The 27,189-nt window shown below is 42.9% G+C and overlaps 1 protein-coding gene across 2 annotated transcripts in view; it reads left to right on the top strand.

The window, feature by feature from the left end:
• Tomosyn (syntaxin-binding protein tomosyn) overlaps positions 1-27,189 on the top strand; it is a 57,953-nt gene that overhangs the window by 4,801 nt on the left and 25,963 nt on the right. For both annotated transcript variants that reach the window (XM_089571943.1, XM_089571944.1), the window contains exons 3-19: positions 885-966; positions 1,081-1,181; positions 1,661-1,795; positions 2,700-2,763; positions 6,738-6,821; positions 8,133-8,256; positions 9,726-9,801; positions 11,574-11,728; positions 11,899-11,971; positions 14,157-14,307; positions 17,568-17,635; positions 18,022-18,062; positions 19,976-20,184; positions 21,191-21,316; positions 24,515-24,669; positions 26,432-26,520; positions 26,719-26,834. In XM_089571943.1, the coding sequence (XP_089428069.1) occupies positions 885-966; positions 1,081-1,181; positions 1,661-1,795; positions 2,700-2,763; positions 6,738-6,821; positions 8,133-8,256; positions 9,726-9,801; positions 11,574-11,728; positions 11,899-11,971; positions 14,157-14,307; positions 17,568-17,635; positions 18,022-18,062; positions 19,976-20,184; positions 21,191-21,316; positions 24,515-24,669; positions 26,432-26,520; positions 26,719-26,834 (1,849 nt within the window). The remainder of the gene's footprint in view (positions 1-884; positions 967-1,080; positions 1,182-1,660; positions 1,796-2,699; positions 2,764-6,737; positions 6,822-8,132; positions 8,257-9,725; positions 9,802-11,573; positions 11,729-11,898; positions 11,972-14,156; positions 14,308-17,567; positions 17,636-18,021; positions 18,063-19,975; positions 20,185-21,190; positions 21,317-24,514; positions 24,670-26,431; positions 26,521-26,718; positions 26,835-27,189) is intronic.

The raw sequence follows: 27,189 nt of genomic DNA, 5'->3' as shown, positions 1-27,189 counted from the left end.
TCTTTTCTGCGTGCACTTTCTGATAATTTAGTACTGTAACAAGTAATTCCACAGACTACGATAATTGAGTACTGTAACAAGTAATTCCACAGACTACAATAATTGAGTACTGTAACAAGTAATTCCACAGACTACGATAATTGAGTACTGTAACAAGTAATTCCACAGACTACGATAATTGAGTACTGTAACAAGTAATTCCACAGACTACGATAATTTAGTACTGTAACAAGTAATTCTACAGGCTGTTTATTGGATATCTTTTTAGTTTGGTAGTACTGTGAGAATCGGAGGGTGCCAGTTCTTGTAGGTAGGCATAGTATGCTAGCAATGACAATTGTCTCAAATGGCGTGATTTATTGTCTGATCCCGACATGAGATACATCATGCAGGTTAGCTGCATGCTGAGTGTGGTTGTTGTTGGGCTTTTTGATACATTTCAAGTTCTATGTCCTAATGAATGGGCAGTTGGAGCTTGATAAGATTTCATTTTGCATTGATATAACTGTAGAAGGAGATCGCTGTAGTGAATACTTTTGCTGTACATTTTCTGCCTTAGTCGACTAGGCATTAGCTGTGACCACAAACATTGCTACAAGGCTTTTGTGCTTTTTCATCACTTTTCCTCACTAATTTTCTTAGTGCACTGAGCCCGTGCATTTAACGTCTTTCGTATGCATGTAGTCAGGTGCACAGAGTCGATAGCAATGCATTTTTTTTGCTTTGCATTGCTAGTTGTTGCATTAGGCACTAGTGCTGGTGGTTGCAGGTTATATGCATGGTCATTAAAATGAAACTCAGTAAACGTAGGGAAGTTGAACACTTAAATTTACCCCAATACCATGCTTTCCATTTTGACTGAGCCTTGACCCAATGTACCAAAGGTTTGGCAGGCCTGGTGTGGATTGTACCATTCAACATGTGTTGGAGTATGCTGTGATACAGATTTTATTTTTGGTGAATGAGGTAAGCACCTTTGCTTCTTTATGCCTTATCATGAAAACAAGGGGCTGAGTGAGGTGCATGGCTGGGGAAGAGATATTCAGTGTGGCATGGTCATGATATTTGGCTGCCTTGCAGGGTGCCCTGATTAGCGTGTGCGCAGATGATACTCTCCACCTATGGAATCTGCGCCAGAAAAAACCCGAGGTGGTTCACACACTCAAGTTTCAGAAAGAAAGGCAAGTGTCGGCTTGTGTCCTTGCTTAGTCTGTGCTTGCGTTTTCATGGGTTTTCATTAAGTACATGTAAGAAAAGATGCACGGTGAAATTCCGTAACTGATCGCGGGGTTGAATATTGTGCGCTTCTTATTTTAGTTAGTCTTTAGATCAGTTTCAACATTTCCACTGTGAATTACAGACTGCTCATTTTCTTTCCAGCGTGATAAGCAGTGATTTTATTTGCGATTTCTTGTTTGTTCATGGTGGAGTGCAGTAACTAAGGGTTATGAACTCGGGAGATGCTCACATGAGCCATACTGAGCTCTCTCCTGGTTTCTCGCTGATTTCTCTCTGATTTCTCGCTCAGTATTGAGAACTCGTTTGATGCATGTGTTGATCACTGCTATTTTTCACTTTTCAGTGGAGTGAAGATATCACGGTGAACAGGATTAGCTGCTGTGAACTCTACTCCCGCTTTTTTTTTTCCCCTTTTGTTTAGGATCACCCACTGTCACCTGCCCTTCAGAAGCAAATGGCTGTATATTGGCACCGAGCGTGGGAATTTACACGTAGTGAATATAGAATCATTTACTCTTTCTGGCTATGTCATCAACTGGAACAAGGCTATAGAATTGTAAGTATGTGTACGCAGTGCATTTTTTGTACATTACTTTGAAGTCTGTAAATTTTTGTGCTTCGTCTGATTGTTTTATTCACACCCACTTGTAGTTTTGTGCATGCTGGGATGCTTTGTTTAGAAGCCCTAGCCCTCGGAGATTCCTTCTGACTTCTGTGCTTTTGCACAAGAATGTTGTAAAACAAACTGCTGTGCTTCCAGCCTCGTAGGGTCAAACAGTTACAGAGGTGAAGGCGTCATCTTTTTAACACCCATCGACAACAGATGTTAGACATGGGGGAAAAAAATGGCTTACAAAAATATATGTTCTAGTTAGGCCAGTGAGCCCTGTATTTAAGTGTACTGCTTCAAGTGGAGCCAAGATGCTAGTATTCTTGTCTTGTGGGTGTTGCTTTGTGGTAATCTCTCTGGAACTTGAAACTGCTGCAGTTGATTATCTGTGAACATTTAGTAAAGGTAAAAAAATTCATGACTGAAACTCTTATGAGAGGTATGTTCCCTCCATATGGGCTGCTTTTTTGCTGGTCCAGGGAAAAAATGCATGTGATATGTTTAACACTGAAATAAAGCAGGTTAAACTATGGTAGTGAAGCCATGAGGGAACTCAAGTAAAAGTAACAAAAATTGACAAATTTCCTGGCTTCTATTTCCTGCATTGAACATGTGTTTCATTGTACTCAGCTGTATTTTATGGTTTGGTATGTGTTGGCAGATTCATCTGATTGGAATTTCTATTCCCGTTGCTACACTAAAAAAGAAAAATTAGTAGAGATCGCAACAGAGGGACGTTAATTCAGTTCACTTGCTTATCACGATGCATGTTTTTGGCATAAAAAATGTCTGCTTATGTTTTTCGCTTCTGATGCACAGAGTGAGAACTTCGCTGTGGGCTTGTATGCAGGTCTCGCAAGACGCACCCTGGCGCAGTAGTTCACGTCAGCGACAACCCTGTGGACTCTAATAAGGTCAGCTGGGCTTGTTTGGTTTCTGTTGCATTCCTTTCCCACTTTGGCACTGGAGTTTCCTTAGCAGTGCGTGTGTTTTACTTGAAGCTGGCAGTGGCATCGGTCTGAGATTGTAGTGCTGTGTGCCACTATGGTGTCCCTTAAAGCGCCCACCTTTCATTGGTTTCTTCTTACATCGGTTCTTAGAATATCGAGTCACCCGTATCGGTACTAGTAACTGGCACTGGTTGCTGCCTAGGGCTGGAGTGCTAGACAAAGCATACTCATTGCAAGGTAGTCCAAGCATGTTATGCGTCGCCATCACTTTTAGGTGTGACACTGTGTGTAGAGGCCCGAGGTTTGTACTTAGAGCCACAATGCCGAAGTGTGGAGTTAACAGAGAAGGGAGGCAAACAGTAGCACTACTCGCTGCTAAGCACTTTGCTGAAAAGAATGCCTTTATACAGAAAATGCATCATGCCAACCAGAGGTGTACAGGTCCTTACAGTATGAAAGGGAACAACAAGTTCGCACAAGAAGATAAATTTTTTGGTTATTTCTTTATTAAAGTTAAAACTGATGTTTAGATATTATGCGTCAAGAGGGAAAATATAGTGAGCAAACGAGTAAAATTGTGCTTGTTACATGTTACGAAGTAAGCATAAGCTGAACACTCAAACTTTGTCCCCTTTCATGTTGGAGGGAACTGTACGCGGCCTCAGGAGCACTACTCATAGAAAGAAAACTGGGAAAAAAGAATTAACGACATTGAGAAAGAAATTCGTGAGAGAAAAAAAGAAGAAATCTCAACCACTTAATTGTTGCCATATCACACACTGGATTATTATAGGTTGGTTAAAAGGAAAAAAAAAGACCACTGAAAGGCAAAGGCTGTTTTATCAAGGTGAATGCTGTGCTTTAGAGTGCTTTTTGTTGTGTGTGGATGAAATGGTGAATTTGGTGTTGGTCAATTTGACGTGCATTTGTCAGAATTTTTTGTTTGCGGTCATGTAGGATGACTTCTTTTCAATTCACCATATAAACATGTGCTTATATGCTCTGGGGTTTAATTAAGATGTTAGTTGAGTACATTCTTTTTTATGCATATACGTGTACTCCATTAGATTTTGCATTTGTTGTGATGCCTTGTCATTTTATTGCCTGCCTAGGATTTGTATTATGTTATCACTCTTGTGTGTTAGTGTACTTAATTTCAGGTGCTTCAATTATACTATCATGTTATAACTAACCTGTTGATTTGGACATTTTTTTAGTTCGTGAAATTCATATCGCACTGTACACTACACCCCTCCCCCCATGTAATACTCTCGAAAGAGGACCTTTAGGGGTATCTTAAATAAGTAATGGACATTTAGTTTTATGTTGAAGAACATTCCTGCAAAAGCCTAAAAATAAAGAATATTGCATGAAATGAAGAATATGGGAAAATATATGAAAATATATGAATACTACATGAATATGTTAATTTTATATGAAATGAAAAAAAAAATGCAATAAAGTAGATAACCAGAGATGGTTTTGCATCTTCCACTGCACTAGCAAAGGTTGTCAGGACACGGCTCTGCGGTTGTGATCTACCATATGTACCATAGAGTAATGAGAATTTTGTTAAGCTTAGGCAGGCTATTGGTGTCCTCTGCCACCATTTTAATATAGAAGTGATGCTGCTGCAGAATTTATTGTCTGCTTTTTCTCGTTTAGTATTTAAAGCTGTGGGAGAGACTGCAGTTACCTTAAGCCTAGAGCGTTTTGAAATGGCATGCACATTTGTTTGTTTGTTTGTTTATTTCATCCGGCAAGCATAATATGTGTCCCGTTCTTTCCTGGTGATGCCACTTATGGAGCCCTGGAGAAAGTGCCCAGTCGGTGGCTTTATTAGGAATTATCTATTTGGAATACTCGTATAAATATAGGAGCTTGTCTTTTATGTGAGGGCAGACATGATCTTTCCATTTCACCTTTTTTGTTGGGGAAGAAAAAAAAGGGCACAGAACAGTGAGAGGGATCAAGGTTTTTGCTATCAGTAAAAAAATATCAGCTTTCTCGAGATTTACCACGTTGGCACATATGGGAGTGCCTTGTTATTACATCGCTTGCATGCAGAGGCTGCGCAGTTGTCTACTTGTAACTTTTTTTCATCTTTCTGATGACAGAGATGAATTGCGAGCACCCATTGTGCATTGTATGCTTGAACCCCAACTCTAGCGAGCATTTGGCAGAGCAAACATTTGGACCTGTTTCCATGCATGTGCAGAGTTGGCAGATGTATGTTGGTGAAATGAGTAGGAGCAAGTGTGGCTGGAAAAAATTTCTCTTGATATCGTATCATAATATTAACCGTTTACTTGTGAATTCAGTGTCACGAACTCGGGATGTACCGTTTGCCCCTTTTGTGCTCATTGCTACGTAGTGCTTGGATACAAAATTCGATGTCAAGTTCTCAGTAGCCAGTGCTTTCCAGTTAAAATGTTTTGCATCACTGTGAGCAAGCTGTGTGAAAAAAGGAGGGAGCGAATTTGAGACATCCAGCCAGTGTACAACATTTCCTCGTCTCTCATTTTCTGACAAATGCTGTGGGAAAAATTGGAAGACATTTTTGGATAAAAACTGTTTACGATCTCGGGTCCTTTGAGTTGGCTTGAGGTCTTTAATTTTGTGGATTACTGCACAAATTGCATCAAATATTAATTGTTGCTAATTAGTGGCATGCCGATTTCTCATCAGATTTTAGCGGAGGTAACAAAATCTTGATATTGGCCTTTGAATGTGAATATATTAGCTAGCATAATGTGTAATTATGGATTTTTCTTTGGTTCCTTCATAATTTAGGCACTAAAGGATAACAGTGATAACAAGTCTTCATATTAGGATAGCTGATATGGTGTGTTGCCAAAGGCAGGAATACTTTTTCTCTCTTTTTGCAAATACGTGATAATGTGGTGCACAGTGTTAGGCTGCGATATACAGTAATGGAACGTCTGCTGTGATACTGTACACAACTGTGACAAATGGTCAAGTCATTGGCTCTATCTTTGAAGTGGGCAATATGCTTAAGTTCGTTACTGTACGTGGAGTCTGAAATCTGAGTTGTTTGCTGTTATTTTTTGTTAGGAAAATTTACCACACCTTCCCTTGAGTAATGTTCTGAAGTGCAAGTTTATGAGCAAGTCTTGCGAGGCTGCTTTCTTCTGTTCGAAATCTTGCCCTTGAGGCAGCTTGCCTCCTTGCTGTTCTGTTCTTTTTCCTTTTGTCGGAGGCAGTCTTGTGTGTCTAGTAGCAGTGTCACCTGCAATCATCACTTCAGTCAGGTTTACCTCATGCACACCATTTTATCTACCTTTGCGGCCGCCGCGGTGGCTCAGTGGTTACGGCACTCGGCTGCTGACACGAAAGACTTAGGCCCGATCCCAGTCGCAGTGGTCAAATTTCAATGGAGGCGAAATTCTAGAGGCCCGTGTGCTGTGCGATGTCAGTGCACATTAAAGAACCCCAGGCGGTCGATTTTTCCAGAGTCCTTCACTACGGCGTCCCTCATAGCCTGAGTCTCTTTGGGACATTAAACCCCCATAAACCATAAACTTTATCTACCTTTGCCAAGAGCAGGCATGGTTAATTGCATTGGGACTACAGCTGTGGATTTTAGAGAACTCCCCAAGTTCTCTAAAGGCTCCCCAAGGGCTCTTTGCATGAAGTTGACAAAAGCTGCTAAGTTGAGCAGTTTTCTGCATTCCTTTAAAATTCTGTGACTTCTTTGACAGCATGAACTGTTAGCCTTGCCTCTTGATCTGCGGACAGCTTCTGTGACCCTCCAAACCTCAGATGTGCCCATATCCCCATCTCACTTATTTTCAGAATATCACAAGTCGTGCGCTGCATGCATTGAACACTTGAATATTGATGGGAACTGATTCTCAGTGAACAGAATTAAGGTTCCTTGAATTGAAATATCCGTACTTTTTTTCTGAAATGCACAGCTGCTGATTGGGTTCGAAACGGGAGCACTAGTTCTTTGGGACCTGCGCAGTCGCACTGCTGATGCAAGGTTTCAGCACTCTGAGGTGAGTATGCTCCTGAAAGTGCAGTTTTTTTTCTTCTAAGTTCCCTACATTCGCTAGCTTTCTTGCTCCAATTGCAGGAGAAGCTCACTTTTTCAGTGCACCACTGGCGGGAAAACACTGCTGAATGGTGTTTATGAGGTGCTTGAAGGAATAGTCCTTGAGGGAATAGACACTTGATTTTACACTCCCGTGAGAATATCATCAGTCGATTTGGGTGAATAAGTTACTTTAATGTACATCTAAACTCGCGCGGAAAACATGTGAAATGTGCGTTTTGATGTGCAAAAAAAAAAAACTATGGCCTTTTTAAGCCCTGCAAATTTCAGTGGTTGTCATCAGTAATCAATGTAATGCTAGACAATTTCTTAAACAAGACCGCAAAATGTCCACTACTCGTACCCAGGCCAAGAAACAAGAAAAAAATGTTGTGGAACCCAGATGCATACCACACCTGTTATGTGGCATGGAATCATCCCAAAGAGGAAAGGCACGTGTGTGCTGAAGAGACGAGAAACACCATTCCCTTTGATTCCCATTCCACAGATTGCTGTGGAAGTATGGACACTGTACTGAGTCATTCTAAATGGCTAACATTGGGAATAGTGGGCACTCGAAGGGTTATAGCTCGGAATGAAAGATAGACATTACAGTGCTGCACCAGTGGTCAGTTGTTTGTTAGGATTTGCACGCAACCTTGGGTCTCCACTGTGCTCATTGTTTGCATTTCGATCAGTGTCATTTTCTTTGTTTCTAAGTTTAAACTGGATGACTTGTGAGAATTATGAGAATAGTGGATTCTGCCTCAGGGCAAATTCAAAGTGGGCCGCTATTTGCCTCAAGAAATTTCAAAGCGACTATTTCAAATACCTCTACTACATAAAAATGGCTCAGTGGCACGGTTAGACATTTTAAAAGAAATTATTTTTCTAGTATACAGAGTTATTGCATGCAAAAAGAAACGTCGCACTTAAGTCCTAAAGCTCAAGCTCTAAAATTGCAAATGGAGTGCCTCGAAGCACGTCAGCTGAGCACCTGAAAACAAAAATCGCTGAAAGGAGGTGTTCCAAAAACACTGTTTGCTCGTGATGAACGCTTGAGGTTTTAAATGATAAAGATAAGGATTAAATCGAATACTGGGTATTTTACTGTTCACCTGAATACCTAAGGTCATTGAATATTCACGTAAACTTTGAAACAAAGATTGGAAGTTTCACATGAATGCATTAGTTTGTGATGTTGTGCTCTGCGCACTGAATAGCTTGCACGCCAAACCTGGCTGCCTGTCTGACAACACTATTTTTTCATTGGCAGGCTCTCCATTCTGTGGCATGGCATCATGAAGGCAAGCAGTTCATGTGCAGCCACTCCGATGGCAGCCTGACTACATGGAACATACGAGCACCAGCAAAACCAATAAACGTCATCTTCCCGCATGGTAGGCTATGCACTGCCACTCAGTTTCATGAGCTATGTCATGGACCTTGTCTTCGATTTGCTGCATACTGTTAGGTTTAAATATGTTTGAGTTTACCTGCTTTCGTGTTGGTTGAAAGTTCGTTTTCATTTGTTTCCCATCTTTTTACAGTAAGTTCACTGCCGTAGAGGTATTCTTGATATTTTTCATGCTTGTGTGAGTGCTTTAAGAATCTGTGACTATGGTTGCCATCTAAATTCTGGTTGTATCTATATTACTTTATGAGAACTATCTTTCTGCAAAACTGATTTTTCTTGAATGTCTTCCCTAATCACAATATGCTTGAGGTGTGTGTATTGTTCTAATGTAAAAAGGCTGGTAGTTAGTGTTCTGTACACCATAGAGTCTGCAGACTGTATGGTGTACAGAAACCTTGAGATGCAGATCTCCACTTACGCCTATACCCCATTGAACATTCTGCTGTATTGTAATGACAGCACAAATGAAGCAGTGCCCGTGGCTGTAAGAAGGAGGGAACTTGTGTAAACGTAACAGTTTGGAAAATATCACTGGAGTAAGTGGCATTTTTAAACAGTAGTTCAGCATGAGAACTTTGTAGGGTGACTTTGGAAAACTGCTTTGAAACATTCTTGATGTCATGCTCATTAGATAGCTTTCAGTATATGGTCACCAGTATTGTGCCTGCAGTACTGTAAGCAGGATCAGTACAATATTAAGGTGAAAGCCTTTAATGCCTCATCATTGTCAACAGAAGGTTGTCAGCAGTGGTGTTACGCTTTTCTAGTCAGACCAGAAAAAAAATCTTTGTGCACGATGTGCTTCGAACCACCATCCTTCCGTTCCACAGCCGAGCGTGCTAATGGCTACGCTACTTCCTGCCAACGCATATGTAGTTCTCCTAAAGCCTTTAATAATGGCTCATACTGTCGTCTGTTGACAAAGCGTGTCACACGCGTTTAACTCGAGAAATAAAGAAGAGATAGAGGAGGAAAAAATGAACCTAGAAGCCAAGTTTGATGACTGTAAATTAATTAGTTGATTCTATAGGCAAAAATGTCAAAATTGCGTCGAAATAGCGCGGACATCGATGTAGCCATGGGAAAGGTGTGATGTCACATCCACCGAAAGTCGTCACGGCATAGCGAAAATTGTCACAGAATGGTCGGAATAACGTTGGATTTGTGTCAAATTAGATGGAAAAATGTGTAATTAAGCGTAATTAACACTTAAGATCCCCGAAAGATGTATAATTTTGGTATCGATATAGCCACGGGGACAGTGTGGCGTCACATCCACCGGAAGTCGTCACATCATAGTGTCCTCGGCTTTCGCGTCTCAACACTTTAGTTGCCAAAGTGTCCTTGCAATTTTTTTGGCTATCTTTCACCTTATCCTTGCTTCTCCTCTGTCCTGTGTCAGCATATGAAAGGTCATGTTTCTTTTTTCAAAACAGTTCATTTCATTTCCAGTGCGGAATGCAAAAGAAGGCAAACCTGATCCATGCAAGCCCATTTACAAGGCGGAATGGAAAACAGTCAGGGGGGCGTACGTATCAAGCTCAGAATTCTTTACTCCTTTTTCTTTTCCGCTTTGCTCTTGAAGCTCAGTTAACCATAGCTGTTCTGTTAACCATAGCCACAGTAGTAACCTGCACTAACACTGTGAGATGTCAGCTTCCGTTCAAAATCCTTTTTTTCTCCTTTCTGAACAGGAAGTCACGTCATGCAAGTACCTTAACCGAAATGGTTTGCATGCAGCCATTTGCCAAGGAAAAGATGTGTGTCCTAAGTAGCCAGGGGTCTCTGTGTTTGTGTGTTGTAATGTTACCCTTGAACGGAGCCCTGCATGCCGGCATATACCTTTCTCTGACGGTGCTGATGTGCGCTAAGTGATGTTATTCTGTTTCCTTAGGTTTAATCTTACACTTTATTTTGTTGCAATCGAAGCATCGTAACTTCAAGGCAGAACATTTTAGGTCCTGCTCAACGTGAAACGTAATCGTTTCCTTGTTTTTAGGAGATAGTAAAAAGTAGCGGTTTTAGATTTTGAAGCTTAAGTTAAGGATAAGACAGCGAGATATGGAAAGAAAAATTGTAGGTGTAAAGTTAAAGACACCGGAAGCAGGCAGAGTGGGTGAGGGAACAGATGGGGGTTAAAGGGGCCCAGAAACACAGTCTTAGTTAACTGTTTTGCCTGTTGATTGCATACAGTGAGTTATAATGGTTCTATTAGCGTCGGTAATACCACGTACATTCCGTTTTTTAATATTTTAATGCCCTCCCAAAAACAACTTCATGGCTCTGATGGTGTCACCACACAGTGGCGGGTTTTTAGCAGCGGATATGACATCACCTGGCGCGAGCTTGATGACCGGACAAATAGTAAACATACTGAAAATTGTGTGAATAAATACACATTTTGTCACCTGTCTGCGTTTTATATTAGATCAACAAAAACAATTTGTTTGTCTTAGATAAAAGCCCTGCAAAGCAAGAAAAATAAAAATACACCACCAGGGGCGCTCTGGCATGGAAACAACGCTGCCAGTCTCACAGAGAGCAGGCAATCATGGAGTACAAACTTCCGCGACGTGCTCTGGCTGGCTGTTTTGATTGGTTGCGCCAGGTGCCGTCATTGGGAGAGCGAAATAGGAGTGGGAAGCCCCGCCAAAATCGAGTTGAGGGCAGCGTTTTGTTTGCTTGTATTTTGAAATTTCTTTACTGAATAACTCCCGTTCCTGTGCATCGATTACTGTAATTCTTTTTAAGTCAGCATCTGTGTGACATAAAGAACCCACCTGAAGTATAGCCGGTATTCCCCCAGGCAGTGTTTCGCAGCCCCTTTAATGATGCCCTAGTCGAAATCAAGAGTAAGAAATGGGTTTGGGCAGGGCATATAATGCGAAGGCAAGGTAACCGCTGGTCCTTAACGGTAACGGAGTGGATTCCAAGAGAAGGCAAGCGTAGCAGGGGGCCGCAGAAAGTTAGGTAGATGGATGAGATTGAGTAGTTTGTAGGGATACGGTGGCTGCAACTGGCGAAGGACAGGATTAATTGGAGTGACATGGGAGAGGCCTTTGCCCTGCAGTGGGCAAAGTCAGGCTGATGATTTCCTGAAATGGACATAGCTTAAGCATGAGATCTTAAGTGTGCTGTAGCACATTTGGGAGGTTCGTACTTTTAGGCAAGCTCTGTCTGTTAATGTAGCTTTTTTTTTAGTCTGGTAGCCCAACGAGTTTAAATTAGTTGCTTTTACTTGAATGCTTGCACTGAGTTATGCATGCTTTGTTACACTATTTTTTTTTCTTTTTCTTTCAGGGACTCCTTTGTTATTTTTTCGGGAGGCCTTCCCTTCGACAAGAGTGGCCAGACACCGGCTTTGACTGTTATTCATGGAAAAACCACAACAGTTTTGGAAATGGAGCACAACATTGTTGATTTTGTTACCCTCTGTGAAACCCCATTCCAAAGTGGTGCGTTTCCTAATGTCTGCTTGTGCGCACTTAAAGTTGAAGTAGTTAGTGGTGGTCCGTGTTTTAGAATTGCGTATCTCCCAGGCCTAACTGTCTTGATGTGCAATGTGCCAGTTTAGTTAAAGAACCTGATGGGCAACGTTTTCACTGCCTTCTGTGTTTACTTGCAGATTTCCATGAACCCTACGCTGTTGTTGTTCTTCTACAGAATGATCTAGTGGTGGTTGACCTCACAAGCCAAGGGTATGTATTGACAACAACCCTGCTGCTACTGCTTTTTTCTTTATGGTATCTTATTGCTGTTTTAAAGCGTAAAGTTACTGCTTGAGGCCACATCGGTATTTGCTACCTAAGCAAGAGGTCTGCAGTATTGTGTAAATAAATAAATAAATAAATAAATATAAATCAGTAATATGCACAGTTACTTCCTTATAGTACTACATGGCTTGCATCCCATTAGCTGAGAGGGGCACATTCTAGGTTTCTAATGGGGCGAGTGTGTGAGCTTCAGAGCTGGTTCCTACCTTTGACCACTTGTGGTGTAACAGGATGTCTTGTATCAGCCGTTATGGTCACAGGCAGTTCTAGATGACATTCTTGAAACTGGGTTACATATTGATGCGCATAAACACCTACAAAAGCAAAGGGCAGAACAGCTACAGGTGCTGCAAGGGTAGTTGGTGTGCCGTATAATGTGTTAAGGTAACAAGCTCTGTCTCCACCACTAACTTTTTGCCTGTCGTTCTGCTTTCTTCCTGTTTATTTGCTGTCTGAAAATGAAAAGCCAATCCTCGACTGCAATGAAGCTCTGCAACTTGCTCTGCATTCTTTGGTTTTTGAAACTAATTTGCTTTTTTGGTATACTCCAGCAGTGTGTGGAAATGTGTGCTTCAGATTTGAGTCGAACGATAACTTGCTAGATGATTCCACTTAGTATTCTGGATCTTGAATAATTTGAACTGCAAATAGTCAAGCTTACGGTGCCAGTCTCCTGACTTGTGCACGATATGTTTCTGTCTTTGGAGATCACGGGGCCATGCCAGTGTTCAGCTTTGGTTCTTGTGTACCAATTAGGGAGCTTTTTCTTTCCTCTTCTGTTCTTTTTTTCTACTGTAACCTGGGGTACAAAATTATTGGCAGCACATTGCCGGCACGCTGTGTCCGCCCTGTCTGCATACTCATTGCATTGTACTTAGCCCTAATGCCCATGGTTTCTTAAGAATTTGTTTTTAATATGTGCTGACTTCTGTTGCCATGTTGACTGTGGCTTTGTGTCATTTCTTGCGATTATTGTAACACATGTGTTACTTGAAACAAAATGGGAAGGTGTGCCTGGGAACTTTGTCAGAATGACAGAGTGAATTCCAAAGGAAAGGAAACGAAGTTGAGGGCAACCAAAATTCAGGCAGAGAGGAGAGATTAGCAAATTTGCTTTGGTGGCTGGCATGGGACAAAAATAACTGTAGAGCATTAGGAGAGGCTTTTTGTCTTGTAGTGGATATATTGGGTTGTCGATGATGTGATCTGGTGGAGCGGGCTCATTTGTTTGTTTCTAGCCGTTTGAAAAATTTTCAGTGTTGGACATTTGCATAACTAAAACTTCACTTTCCTTGGAAACATTTGGCTGCATTTGCAGCTGAAACTTCATTGCGCACTCCTAAAGTGTTCTCATAGTGAGTTCATTCCTCCATACACTTCACATGCATCATCATCATCATTTATTTACCCTTAAGGGCCCTTGGCTTAGGGCATTACATAAGGGGGGGGGGGGGGGGGAAGGTCGTTTCATAATCAGTGGTCAGTAAAATCAACAAGAAATACAAAGTACAGGGTTCATGGTCAACATTAACATTATCAAAATATTAACATGAGAAAGACACAGCAGCTCAAGAACAACTTGGAGAGAGATAAGAAAAAAAAAAACACACATGCACACACTCAAAAACACGACAAAATAACTCAGCCCTTGAAATGTGATGATAATAACTGCCTGAATTTATTGGGTTCTGTTTCAATAACTATGAAATCGGATAAGTCATTCCACAGTGTAATGGAGCTAGGTAAAAAAGATTTATTACTAAATGAGTTTGTGGAGCCGTGTATGCGCTGCAGACTTAAAGAGTTAAAAAGTCGTCGTGAGGTGCGAAGCGGCGGGTGCAATACAGAGTTTCTTAGCTGTGGGAAGGTGTAGTACAATTTGTGAAACAAACAGAGCTGTGAAATTTTATGCCGGAGTGCCAGGGGTTGCAGATCAAGGGATGCCTTGATAAGAGTTACACTGTGATTTCTGCCGTACTGCACTGCAGTACCTTGCACTGCAGTACTGAAGCCATTTCATTCCTGTATGAAAAGTACAGCCTCTTGCGAGTGCAGGTGTTTTGTCGCTAGTCTTTCCTCCAGTGACTGACCGTGCATTCTGTGGTTGCAGCTACCCGTGTTTCCAGAACCCTTACTCGATGGACCTGCATGAATCTCCTGTGACCTTTTGTACCTACCTGGCTGACTGTCCGACAGACCTCATACCTGCTTTCTACTCGGTGGGAAGCAAGGCCAACAAGAGGGGCGGGTTCTCGGAAAAGGTGTGCACATTGCTGTGGCCACCCCATTCTTGCCGATTTCCGACTGGTAAAATTTGACAGTATACGGCTCCCAGCCTCTGACTGCTGTTAACCGATACTTACCGAGATCCACCATCCAAACATAGTGACCTAACTCATTTGTCCAAAAAGAAACAAATTACAAGGAGGCACCCACTATGTTCTTGATAAGTTGCCTATGGGAAATTTACTGTGGTCTAACAGACTAACATCGCTAATTGCATATATTCTAATCTGCGATGTGAAGCAGCTCTCTGAATCTGCGAAGTAGCAAGATATCCATCACGGTCCAATCGTAACTGAAGATCTGAATCCAAATCGCCCCTTAGAACAATTCTGTTCAGTTTCGCGGAGCTAGAAAATTTCCTCTGGATCGTCGATTGACGTATGCCATAAGAAGACACTGACTGAACGGTGCCCTCCAGTAGTGCAGGACCACCATGGCATACTTATAACTGTGACATGGGCTGAATTGTGTTTGATTTTGAGTGGTAATAAAGCAGCAAGAATGCCTTTTGCTGCTACAGCACTTAATTTCAAGCATTAGAAAAGTGTATATATTTTAGTTCCTGTGGTGCTTTCACACAGTGTTTGGTGTATTTAAATAGTATACTTCTTCTGGACCTGTTTTGAGAAATCATTTGGCTTAGCAGGTTCTTGTTTGCTTTTATTTTTGAGAACGATGTAAACATGCATTGAATATTATCAGGGGTATACCTTTTTTTTTTTTTTGAATTTTTTTCTTTATTATCAGAAACAGTACGCAACCAGTTGGTTGGACCCACAGCCTTTACGGCTAGTCAGGGGTCCAAATACAAAACAAGTACAATATTACTGCAGACCGTGTAAATAAAAAACTTCAAGATTAACACACACAATTCAATTCATTCGTAAATTTCCATGGAAATTAAATAGTGTTTTAAAGATGCCGAAAAGTTATTTTTTTCTTTAACTTCATTAGGGATTTCATTCCACACATGAGCTCCGCTGTATTCTAGGAGTCTCCGGGCGTACATATTGTAACAAGGTGGTAAATTAAATAGATTGTTGGTTGCAGCTCTTGTTTGTTTCATTGGTAATCTAAATAAACTAAGGGGCAGGGGGTTGTTAGATTTTATTACATTGTTTACTATTTCAGCTATCTTCAGTTTATATGCCATTGATAGGGGTAAGATACGAAACTGCTGAAAGAGTGGCCTGCTGGCTCTCGGCGAATGTTTGAAAAGTCAGAAATAGAGAGCACGCAATCTTCACTGTCACATTCAGGTTGGCTTGGCGGGTCGACTGGATGACGGGACAGGCAATCGGCGTCTTGATGCAACTGGCCAGACTTATAAACTACTGAAAAATTGTACTCCTGAAGGCGCAAGGCCCAACATCCAAGGTGGCCAGTAGGGTCTTTGAGTGTAGAAAGCCAACACAAGGCGTGGTGGTCAGTGACTACGGTGAATGGCCGCCCATACAAGTAGGGGCGGAACTTCGTAATGGCCCAAACTAGGGCTAAGCACTCACGTTCAGGGATGGAATAATTCTGTTCGACCGTAGAGAGGAGTCGGCTGGCATAGGCGATGACGCGAGGGGAGCCGAGCTGACGTGCAAGAACGGCACCAATGCCAGGACCACTTGCGTCGGTACGTACTTCTGTGGGGGCGGATGGATTGAAGTGAGCCAACAGTGGCGGACGGGTGAGGTGGGCAATAAGAGCGGCGAAGGCGGCCGATTGTTCGTGGCCCCAGGAAAAGGAGACGTCTTTTTTCAGAAGCTGCATGAGCGGACGGGCGATTTCCGCGAAGTGTGGTACAAATCGCCGGAAGTATGAGCAAAGTCCAAGGAAGCTACGCACGTCGCCGCTAGATTGCGGTATAGGAAAACCACTTACAGCGCGAATTTTGTCGGGGTCCGGCTGAACGCCATCGGTGTTGACCAAATGCCCTAGGATCTTGAGTTCCCGGCGACCAAAGCTACACTTCTTGGAGTTCAACTGAAGGCCAGCTCGTCGGAAGACGCCAAGGATAGCCGAAAGACGATGGAGGTGGCCCTCAAAGGTTGATGAAAATACGATGACGTCATTGAGGTAGCACAGACATGTGGTCCATTTGAACCCGCGTAGTAAGGAGTCCATCCTGCTGTATTATTTGAATAAGTTATCATACGAAAAGCTCGTTTTTGAAGGCGAGAAACAGGATCTAGGTATGTTTTATATGTACCACCCCATGTTTTCCACCTCTGAAGATTATTTTTATGGTATAGGGGACTATTGCTTGATTGTTGTATTTGCAGCCAAAATTACATTGCTGAGTACCTTGCTCATATGACTCTGTTACATATGTTGTTCTTCATAGCTTCCTGCTTTATGCAGATGTGCGGTGTTGTTTCCATCAGGGGTGCAGCCAAAATTACTTTGTCACTAGTCCTAACAGCAAAGAACAGTCAGACTTGATGCGATCACTTCTCTACTTGCATACCTTTCACAACTTGGCGCAGGCTGTGACACACATTAGCTTAGCCCACATGGCATGGAAGTGCCTGGGTTTTGCACACCAAGCTCAGAAAAACCTAGTAGATAGTAGTATCATATCTGAAGTGTTGGCCGCTTCTTCATCATCAGCCCTGAGTGATAACTTTTGGTGCTTACAAGACATTCAGAATTTTAAACAGCTCTGAAATTTCTCCTGTCAGAAGGCAGTTAGGGGCTGTACAGCCGCCCCAGAATCACACACAAACTGCAGAAAACGGCCAGTGAGCATTCATGGGCCCGTGTGTTCAATCCAGGTCGTGATACTCCTTGGCTGTTGATCGATAGATAGGACATTGTAGAAAGCAACCTGAGTGCTATCATATTTGGCCATTCTGTCATGCATAGCACATGTGTGATCAGCACCTGTTACTATTCATTGCACTTGCAATGCTGACAGCCGCAATCTACAGCATCCACGTTTAATTCAGTTCGGTTCACTTTATCCCGTTAATGTTCCTTATAAGGGGCATTACATAAGGGGTGAGTGTTAGCAATTCTAGTTCATTTCTGCATGCTGAAAATGCGAATGGAGCAAGCATTTAAGTGTTAATTGTCATTTCACTTAAAGAAGAAAACAAAATACTAGTTGCACAACTTGGAGATGGTGGCACTGGCTCCTGAATCTTGGAATTACTTAAGAAGCTTGTAACTCTCAGCAACCTCTGCTGATGTGTTTAGGTGCCTAATCTTTTGCCCCTCCTGCTGCTTTCCCGTGTCTTTCTAGGAGTGGCCAATCAGTGGGGGTGAGTGGGGCACATCAACTGTCAGCTATCCTGAGGTGATCATCACTGGGTAGGCATTGATTTTATTTGCTTGAGTGGCTATTCCCAAGATGTGAGATGTGCCTCGAGATCCCATATATCCGGACCTCTGTCTGTATCACTGTATGTCTATGTAGACAAACATAGACGTATAGACCTGCATGTCTATGTATCCCACACCTTGGAATATTTCCCAAGAGACAAATCCCATGATGTAATAGGATATGTCCTTACTTATCGTATGTATATGTATTGCAGTAGGAACTGTAAGGGTCTGTTACTGCTGTTCACGTGTAAAGGATACTGTAGTCGGAGAGGAATATAGATATTTTTGAAAGAGCAGGTAGAAGAGCAGCAATTGCCTTTAGTATTTTACAGGGCAACTGTCTGAGCTTAATGCTGCTTGTATTTTTCCAGGCATGCTGATGGCTCCCTAAAGGTGTGGGATGCGTCTTCAGGTAGGAACTGTGCCCTTATTCAATCCTTGTTGTTTTGTTACGTAAGTGTCAGCACTTGAAAGGAGACATGGGGAGACTAGGACTTGCAATCTATGTTAGTGCCTTTGGTAATAAAATGCTTATACATGGTGTGCTAGTATTACTTACAGCTGGGTTTTATAGTCACGCTGAAGCTTGGCTGGGTATCGAGGAATGTTTGTGTTTGCACCACAGAGTTAAAATCACTGGACTGCTGTTTACCTATTGCTTATACAGTGAGTACAAGCTTTGCTCTGGCCTGGCGCTCGGCTTTTCTGGGGTGAAATGCTTGAAAAATGGGTCTTTGGCACCACCTCGTGTAAACGAAAATACCTCGTGCCATGGCGCACTGTGGCAATAGCTGTCCTTGTGCCACATATATTCATCACCAATGGACTGCTGTTAGATAAAGAGCAAAATGCAATTTTATCAAGATGTAATGGCACTAATGTTACACTTGCAAAGCATATTTTGGCACATTTTTGTGCATAATTGTCTGTACTCTCAGTGTCAATATGCGTTAGTTTGTTAGAATCCTTAGGAATGAACAAAGAGTCCTTAGAAATGAACGCCGCCGCGGTGGCTCAGTGGCTATGGTGCTCGGCTGCTGTCCCGAAAGACGCGGGTTCGATCCCGGCCGCGGCGGTTGAATTTCTTTGGGGGAGAAATTCGAGGCCCGTGTACTGTGCGATGTCAGTGCACGTTAAAGAACCCCAGGTGGTCGAAATTTCCGGAGCCCTCCACTACGGTGTCTCTCATAGCCTTAGTCGCTTTGGGACGTTAAACCCTATAAACCAACCAACCTTAGAAATGAACACATTTACGTGGTTCATCATGTTCGTTTTTCTTAAAAGGGATGCCTTATTATATCCTTCTTTGTGCTTATACTTGTATTTGGAGTAATCATCTGGTAAAAAAAGTGCAGTCAGCTGGTTCCTGCTGTCTTTTATTTCCAACTTTGTGTAATCTGAAGATGTATAGTCGAATATCGATGCAGAATCATACCATTCTAAGTAAATGTATTGGTGAGAGGCAGTAGGTTTCTTGCTTTTGAGACTCTCCAAGTATCACTGACATGCATCATCTGTTCATCAGTCTTGTTGCATCCTTTGAGGATTTCTGACGCTTGTGTATAAATTTTGCAAAACCACATTAAAGCTAAATGTTTTTAGCAGCTGTTTTGGCGAGATGATTTTGGGCAGAAAAAAATAAATGTGCGTCTCCTCACTGAAATGGTCTTGCAAAAGTTGTGAACAAACTTGGACACCTGGGGAAGATGAGCATTGCTGTCAGGAAACTGAGAAACTAGCTTCAGATGTGGTGCCCATTGTGTGCCAGTGTACTTGTCGGCTCTCTTTTCTTGTTAAGCCTACACTGCACCATCCTCTTCGCTCGAAAATGTGCTGCATGTCACTGAGGCCGTTATCTGATTATGTGTATCTGCCTATGCTTTTGTGTGTTTCAGGCTGGTGAACTATTGGTTTGGGCTTGTTGGTGTAGCATGAGTAAAGTGGTAGCACATAGTTCGTGGAAGTAGAAGCTAGTTAGCTGCTTTGTATGTAGTTGTGATGGATAACATAAAATGATTAGTAGTGCCAATATAAGCATGCCAACTGTCATGTCTGACAGAAAGTTTGGATTACTTTAAGATATGTCTCAAGATGAAAAAAGACTTTGGTATTAATGCTTTAATTCTTTATTTTGTATTTTTAGTACTTTTTTAGACACTGCCAAAGGTGTATAGTTATGATATTTGTGATAAACACAGTGTTGGAAGTCGGTATCGTCACTTCATTTGTTTGTGCCCTCTATGTTGCACCACGGTTACTTTAAGGCAAGTTGATGGAGTTTAGTTCAGCACTGAACCCGCGCGTTGTTCTCTGTCGCCTCCGCAGTGACTCTGCAAGTACTGTACCGCTTGAAGACCTCCAAGGTGTTTGAGAAGCCCAAGAGCCGGGGCAGCCAGGAGGTGCCGGATGACGACCCCTTTGCCGTCGAGAAGGTGGCCTTCTGTGCCGAGAGCCGCCTGCTGGCGGTGGCTGGCTCCAGCTTCTACGTCATTGTGTTTGTCTTCAAGAAGCAGGAGGCCTCGGTGGAAGTGGACGTGAGTTGTGTCATGAAATTGTTCTCGCGCAAGAGCACTGTCTAGTCTCATTCAGGTCTAGTCTGCAGCAACACTGGAACTAGCTTCAGGCTGTCTGTTTGCTGTCTCTTAAGAATTGAAAGCAAAGCAAGAGAACTGAAAGGAAACGGAGAGTTCAGTTTTTTAGCACATTCACTGGAGCAGTGATTTTCGGGATCCTAATCTCTTAGTCATGGGCTACCCTTAGATTTTCATGGGTGCGGCATGACTTACCAGTGAGCCTCTGGTGACATGAACTTACTGGAACTGACAACAGGTGGCAATAGCAGCCTGACATGTGTGTTTTTTGCATGTTCTTTGAGAATATGAGCTGTCCCACGGCTTCATAGCACCACTCAGTAGTCGTGCTGCACAGCTGAAATACATGGCGTGACCTGCCAGTGACCCATGACACAGTGAATGCATTAAGCAACTTTTATTCTTTGCCAAAACTACCTTTACCGTGAAGATTTCCCTCGAATTGGGGAAAATTGGTAAATGAGGATTGCAAACAGGCTATACTTTTGCAGAGAAAATCATAAGTTGAAGTGTGTCAGTCCAGCTGAGCTTCAAATTATTTTAGAGTAGCATCATGATGCGCCTTGGCAAACTTGGGTACACACAGCTAGAATTTTTATTCTAATACATGAATGGTGTTTACTGCATGAAGTTTTAAAATTTCATTCTTTGCACAAGCAGTCATAACAGAAAGTCTAAGATTGTGCCATGAGCTTCGATGAGAGGTCCAAGTACAGTGTAATGCATTTTAAAATGCTAAACATTTCTTGCATTCACATAGTTATTTCATGTCTCAATTGAAGAGATTACTAAGTGTTGGTTGTGTGGAGGATGCAACCATCCTACTTACCTACTTTTATTGGAGCAGTTACTGCTTCCTTGTCCATGTAATTACAAAGCCAGTTGTGTACGCTTTGTCTCCCCAATGGTCTTGGTGTGTTGATTGCATGACGTGAGTGACTCCCTGCAGGTGCTTGAGACGCCAATCCTGTATGAAGTTGATGATGAAGGTGACTGTTCCCCTGAGTGCGAGTACCAGCGTCAATCGTCGCAGCAGGGTTCCTGCCCCAGTGCCTTGGAAGAGGGGTGTAAAAAGGTGGGCATCAGTCGTCCTGCGTCATTTAACGAAGCGGTGGTGGACTGAGCATGCTGAAGCGATGCTGATCATTTATGCAGTTAAGGATATGTTTTGCTTTTATTTCGTGCTTTGTCGAATCTCCAGCTACTATTTTCCAACTGTACCTATTTTTTCCTTCAAGAAATCAGCATTTTGACCATAATATTAAATTCAGATCATCGTGTGACTTGAATTTATGCAGGAGCAGACAATTTAATGGCATGAAAGTTTTGGACATCTGGCGGTCTTAGTATGTTGATATCTCAACATCTGGGACAGATAGAGATGTCATATTGTTTGCTAAGGGAAGCTGAAGGCACAGCGTGTGCAATAATCAAAGTAGATTTGTTCAATCGCACTTCAGAAATTTATAATTTCGCAATGTTTATCGATGCATTACATTCACGCCTTGAATCTTGATATTCTAAGTGCTGTAAAATTACTAATGAGTAGGGGTGTGCGAATATTCGATAATTTCGAATATTCGATCGAATAGCACGGTATTCGATATTCGCTTCGAACCGAATTCTCGGTGTTCGAAATTTCGAAGTATTCGCCTCGCGCGAATAGTGTTTCTGGGGCGCTTGCCCGCTTGCTTTATGTGGTTTCAGTTCCGAGTATTGCCGCATAGATGGCTTTTTTTTATCGCGCTTTCAACGCTCGGGGGTCAGTCAATACACGAATCACAACCAGGTCGGGGTGCGAACCCAGCTACAAACGAAATAAAGGTGAGGGCGACGCGCTCTTGCGGAAGATCCTGCGTTCTGGCCGTCTCCGCCGCGTCGCTGCCACCGTGTCGAGGCAGACGCAAAGAAGGAAGAGCACAGCCATCAGTCGTCTAAGCTTCAAAACAAGAAACCTCAGTTTACTGTTGTTGTTGTTGCGACTGAGCGAAGGATGAAGAGGAAAGTGTACGGGCCTGCCGACTGGCTCTAGCCGAGCCACCACCGCTGCCACGTGCAGATAGAGGAGAGTTCAAAGATAAGAGGAAAGAAAGACAAACGAAAAAAGACGCGCGTCGCACAACGCAACAACCGCGTCCGCCGCGGCGGACGCTGGCTGGAAGATCAGATAAGCACCGAAGCTGCGCCCGCTCCACTGCCTCGATTTTTTTTTCCCGTTAGAGTTGCGGAAAAGATTACCAGATAGGACAGATGCGAAGATAAACACGCAGCCCTACCGCGCTATCGCTTCACCCTGGTGACGAATCATGCGTACGGAACATGAGCGACTGTTCTCGGCAGCTTTCAAGCAAGCCATCATATTACCGGCGGAGGCGCGAAAAATTCAGCGGCAGCGCGGGGACTCGATGTCGCCGAAGTGTATACTTACGTCAATGGGAAGGGCGCCTTTAGCCTGTGATAACGCTAAGCTTATTGTGCACCCGTGGAGGATTACTGCCGTTAACGCTCGGCATCTACGACTGGCGTCTTTTCTTGCTATTCTGACTGCTTGCGCGTTGATGGGAACGGAACGCCGCCGTAATCAGGGCACTGAGCCATCTTCGGTGGTGTGCCGAACTCCGTCGCCGCAACTCGGGCACTCCCATACGTTGGAGGCTGAGAGCATTCTTTATGGAAGCGCGATGCTGAGTGCTGCTCGGAAGTACTACCGGGGACAATTTTGCCAGGACGCGCGAGCGGTGCGAATGACGTTTCGCTTGCGGCGCGAGTTTTGTACAGCCGTTTCCATTCTTGCTCGAGGGAATGCAAGTCTGGGAATGTAAAAGTTGTTCTTCCAGTATAAATTGCCAGTAAAAATTGTTCTTCACTCTAGGTGTTAAAATTTTGAAGTGTGGTTTTAAATAAAGCCTCAGTGCAGTGTGTAATGGCATCGTGTGTTGGGAAAATAAATGGTTTTGGAAATGCCTATTGTCACTCAGCCTCTTTTTAGTGCCAGAAGTACTATTCGAACTATTCGCTTCGAAATTATTCGAAGAAAATTGCTATTCGCTTCGAATTCGCTTCGAATCAAAAAACCACTATTCGCACACCCCTACTAATGAGGGTACAATGGAAAAATGGTTTTGATTATTGCCCTCTTTACTCACCATACTGTGTAGTCATGGATTAAAAATGAATTTTTATTGGGCAGTTTTTTTTTTTGCATCGAGGTACCAATGAATGACTAATTAAAATAATTATCTTGGGAAGCGACTAATTTTTCAGAAAAGTAATTTCATTGATGAAATCAGTATAAAAAACTGAGCAAGGTGGTACAGTTTCATTATGATTGGACTAAAAATAAGGAAAATAGGTCTAAGACCAGTGTCCCCCCTTACGGTTGCTGAAAAAAAAAAGGGGGCATTTGATGGCTCATTCAAAAAAAAAAAACTTGGTGTCTGTGCTGGTACATTGTCACAGGTGGCTCTTTTGTTGGTTACCTTAACCCTTTGAAGGTTTTTGCCGTATATGTACGGCGGCGGTTTTCTGTCCCGCAATGTCTTTGCCGTACGGGTACGGTTTTGATCTTCCGTTTGAAATTTTGCACCAAAAGAACAATGCGTGCTCACTGGGGGGTGCTGCCACCTATCAGGACTTACAAGAAGTGTTTGAATTTTGTGCTGCCTTCTTACGGAGATAAGCAGAACTTATGTCTAGCTCTAGCGCGGCGGCATAGACTGCGGCAACACCCCTTTTGTAGTTTTGGTTTCGCCGCGTGATCGCAACGGAGTCGCGCGAAATTTGAGTTTTCTTTTTGTCAGCACTACCTTGCAGGGGCTGCCGAAGTTGATTTCTATCTTTATTGGCGCTGCTCTTAGCTTGCTTAATGTTGCTCGCGAGGTATTCTCGCCCTCTGTGGCAATGCACCTACGCGGTTTCGATTCCGCCGCGGGATCACAACTGAGTCGCGCGAAACGTGTTTTCTCTTTTTGGGCACTCTCTTGCAGAGGCGGCGGAAGTTGATTTCTATCTTTATTGGTGCTGCTATTAGCTTGTTTATCACCGTCGCTCCTGAAATTCTATTGAACATTTTCCAGTTGTGAGTGATGCTGTCACCAAAGTACTGTTCCTAATATTTTTTTAGTATTTATTCTCGATTATATACATTTTGTAGATTCAAGATCCGCAATAAAGTAATTTGACCACCTGGGAAAGTTTTCTTCAAAATAATTCGACCCTCAAAGGGTTAAAACGTAGAACTGCCGCCCTTGGTGTCTTGATTGGTGCTGTGCAGGCTGCGTCGGAGCACTACACCTCGCTGAACGTCAAGTCGGGCCCGCAGAAGTGGGGCACAGGCTTCCAGCCTTCCCTGGTGTGCATGCTCCCATGGGTGCGGGGGGAGACACCCGGACACATCACTTCTCTCAGCGTCAACTCTACGTACAATCTGTACGTCCTGTGCGCACACCACTGTACTGTGCTTCTGTAGGGGCAGACTGCCTTGCATGCGTACATGCCGTCATTAATGTGGTTGCTTGACAGATCAGCAGTTGGCATCATTGTAAAGAGCTTGTCAGTGATGACTAGGGCCCGGAAATTTAGGCATTTGCCTAAACATGCCTATAAATGCCTAAACGGGGGATTTTTGCGCTTGCCTGCAATTTTGTCATTTTTTAGGAAATACTACCTATTTAACTGCACTTTTTGCCTATACATGCCTAAATCTGGCACTTTGGTCCTCTGTGCCGTTTTGGTGAAAGGCGCGCGACGATGCATGCACAAAAGGCTCGGGTCTCGCCGAACCTTTTTCTTGAATTGTAACTTGAACGCAGTGTAACGAAGTGTTTATCTCGAAGTGTAGTAAGAGGCGAGTTTGGAAAGAGACCTGACATACATTAGTGCAAACTTCTCAACATTGACAGAAAGGATGACAAAATTGGAAAAGGCTGGACTCTCAATAGATGAACCGTTGAAGGTAGTGGCAGAAGTACCAGCAGCACTTCAGGGACTGGAAGGAAAGGGTGCTACTGCTTCCACAAAGATGCAACAATTAGTAGAAATAAATAGACGCCTAGAAACAATTTCCCAAATCAGAGACTTTCTACGCGGAGACGACACGGCCACATCACCTGAAGGCCTAAGCCTTTATCGACTCTAATGTTTTAGGTTCGCGCCACTAAGTTCATGTGATGTCAAGAGAAGCCTTTTAAAGTACAACGCTATGCGTAGCGAAAACCGAAGAAGCTTCAAGTTGGAAAACCTGAGAACGCACTTTATTGCTTCAGTTGAGGACTGCATACACTCTGTGCTTGACTTACAAATCTTGTACTTATGAATAAAGAGTATTATTCAACGCGCCTATTTTTGCTTTATAGCACCTATTTCAATATTTTTTAGAGCCTAGATGCCTGCCTATTTCGGGGTTCTTTAGTGCCTAAATTTCCGGGCCCTAGTGATGACCTGGCCTTGCTGTCTGTCATATGCTTCAGATCTTTTTTTTTTTGTTGGCCCTCTTTACTTCTAGCACTGCTGGCAGTGTAACCAAGCTGAAGTGCAGTATGGCACATCAGCTATGCAGATCTAGTTCCTTTTTAGTGATATTGCTGAAGCATTTGACCAACAGATGCTATCATAAAACAATGATGGTAGAAAAATGATAAAAAAAAAAGTGGAGGGGGAAACGTCCAGATATCTGCGGTTTTATGGCATTAAAAAGTGAGTACTTTATCTTAACATGCACATTGTGCAAACATGTTTAGTGGCCTTCTACAGCTTGCAAAAGCTGCAAGAAGTAAATTTTTAAACATTTAGAAATGACAACTGACATCTCCAGCATGTGTCATTTGTCACCAGAAAGCTGAAGCTTGGTCTTCATGCATGCTAAACTAAATGACTGACTTGAAAAGCATGTTCTGTTTAGGTTCGTGAACAACTGTACTTAAAGAATGTACTCACGACTGTGGCCCATGGGTTTGAAACGCAACAAGCCATGCACAGTATCCAGCTATAGCTCTGGTGTGGTCACGTAAAGCGATGGATTACCTTTTGTTAGGTATTTCGTTATCACTATTGAGGTAGCATGGTGGTGTCCGCAGTTGTTTCAACCTAGCAGTCTGGAATCTTCCTCGTGTTTACTTAGAAGTCAACTGCTTTAACACTATCCTCACATTTTGTTACATCTGAGGCAGCGTTCATTCCTCTCCCTCTGCAGATTAGCCTATGGCAATGAATGTGGCCTGGTTGTTGTGGACCTTTGTACGAAGACCTGTGTGTTAAACCTTGGTACCCCCGATTTGTATGGTAAGTGCCCGCAGTTGTCACCTAATGCAATTTCTGTGTTGTTCTTGGAGTCAGTGAAATGAAAAAAAAAAAAAAGCCAGCAATTTCAAAAATTACTTGCTGATTACGCCTGGTAGCTTGGCCAGGTTCATGGCTTTGGCGCACATTTGTTGCGCTCATTGCAACAACTTTTCTAAGTTGTGTTCCTGCCACCCACAGGTTCGTCTGATCCCTACCAGAGAATTGCCCGATCACCCAAACGGAATGCAATACTGCCTTCTTGTGACAACAACTCTGCCGAACCGGAACAGTGTCGTTCTCCTAGCGCCGACCAGGTCAGGTCTTCCCGGCGTTGCTTCCCTTAGCTAACACCTAACTAGGGTAGCTAGCCATTCTAACCAAGCGTTAATGGTCACAGGCATGTGTTTAAAGTTTCAAACACAGCTGTAAGCGTTTTACTGAGGATGCCAGGCTGGCAACATTTTTTTTTTAATGCTTTTGCATATTTTTTATAGCTTAGACTGCTAACGCGCTTGGGACATTTTTGGCAGGTACTTGTTTGAAGTCTTAGCTTTTGTATCGTTTATAACTTCTTGAAGGGCTTTAGATAAGCAGGCATGTATCGTACGCATTATGTGAAAAGCTGCAATATGTTGGTTGTACAGTGTGTCCCATGACTCTAGCCAAGCT

Source organism: Amblyomma mixtum, chromosome 2 (assembly GCF_055824585.1).
Source record: "Amblyomma mixtum isolate Tamu chromosome 2, ASM5582458v1, whole genome shotgun sequence".
Classification (NCBI taxonomy): domain Eukaryota; kingdom Metazoa; phylum Arthropoda; class Arachnida; order Ixodida; family Ixodidae; genus Amblyomma; species Amblyomma mixtum.
Note: the sequence above shows the minus strand (reverse complement) of the source record. Positions and strands in the feature narration are given on the sequence as shown.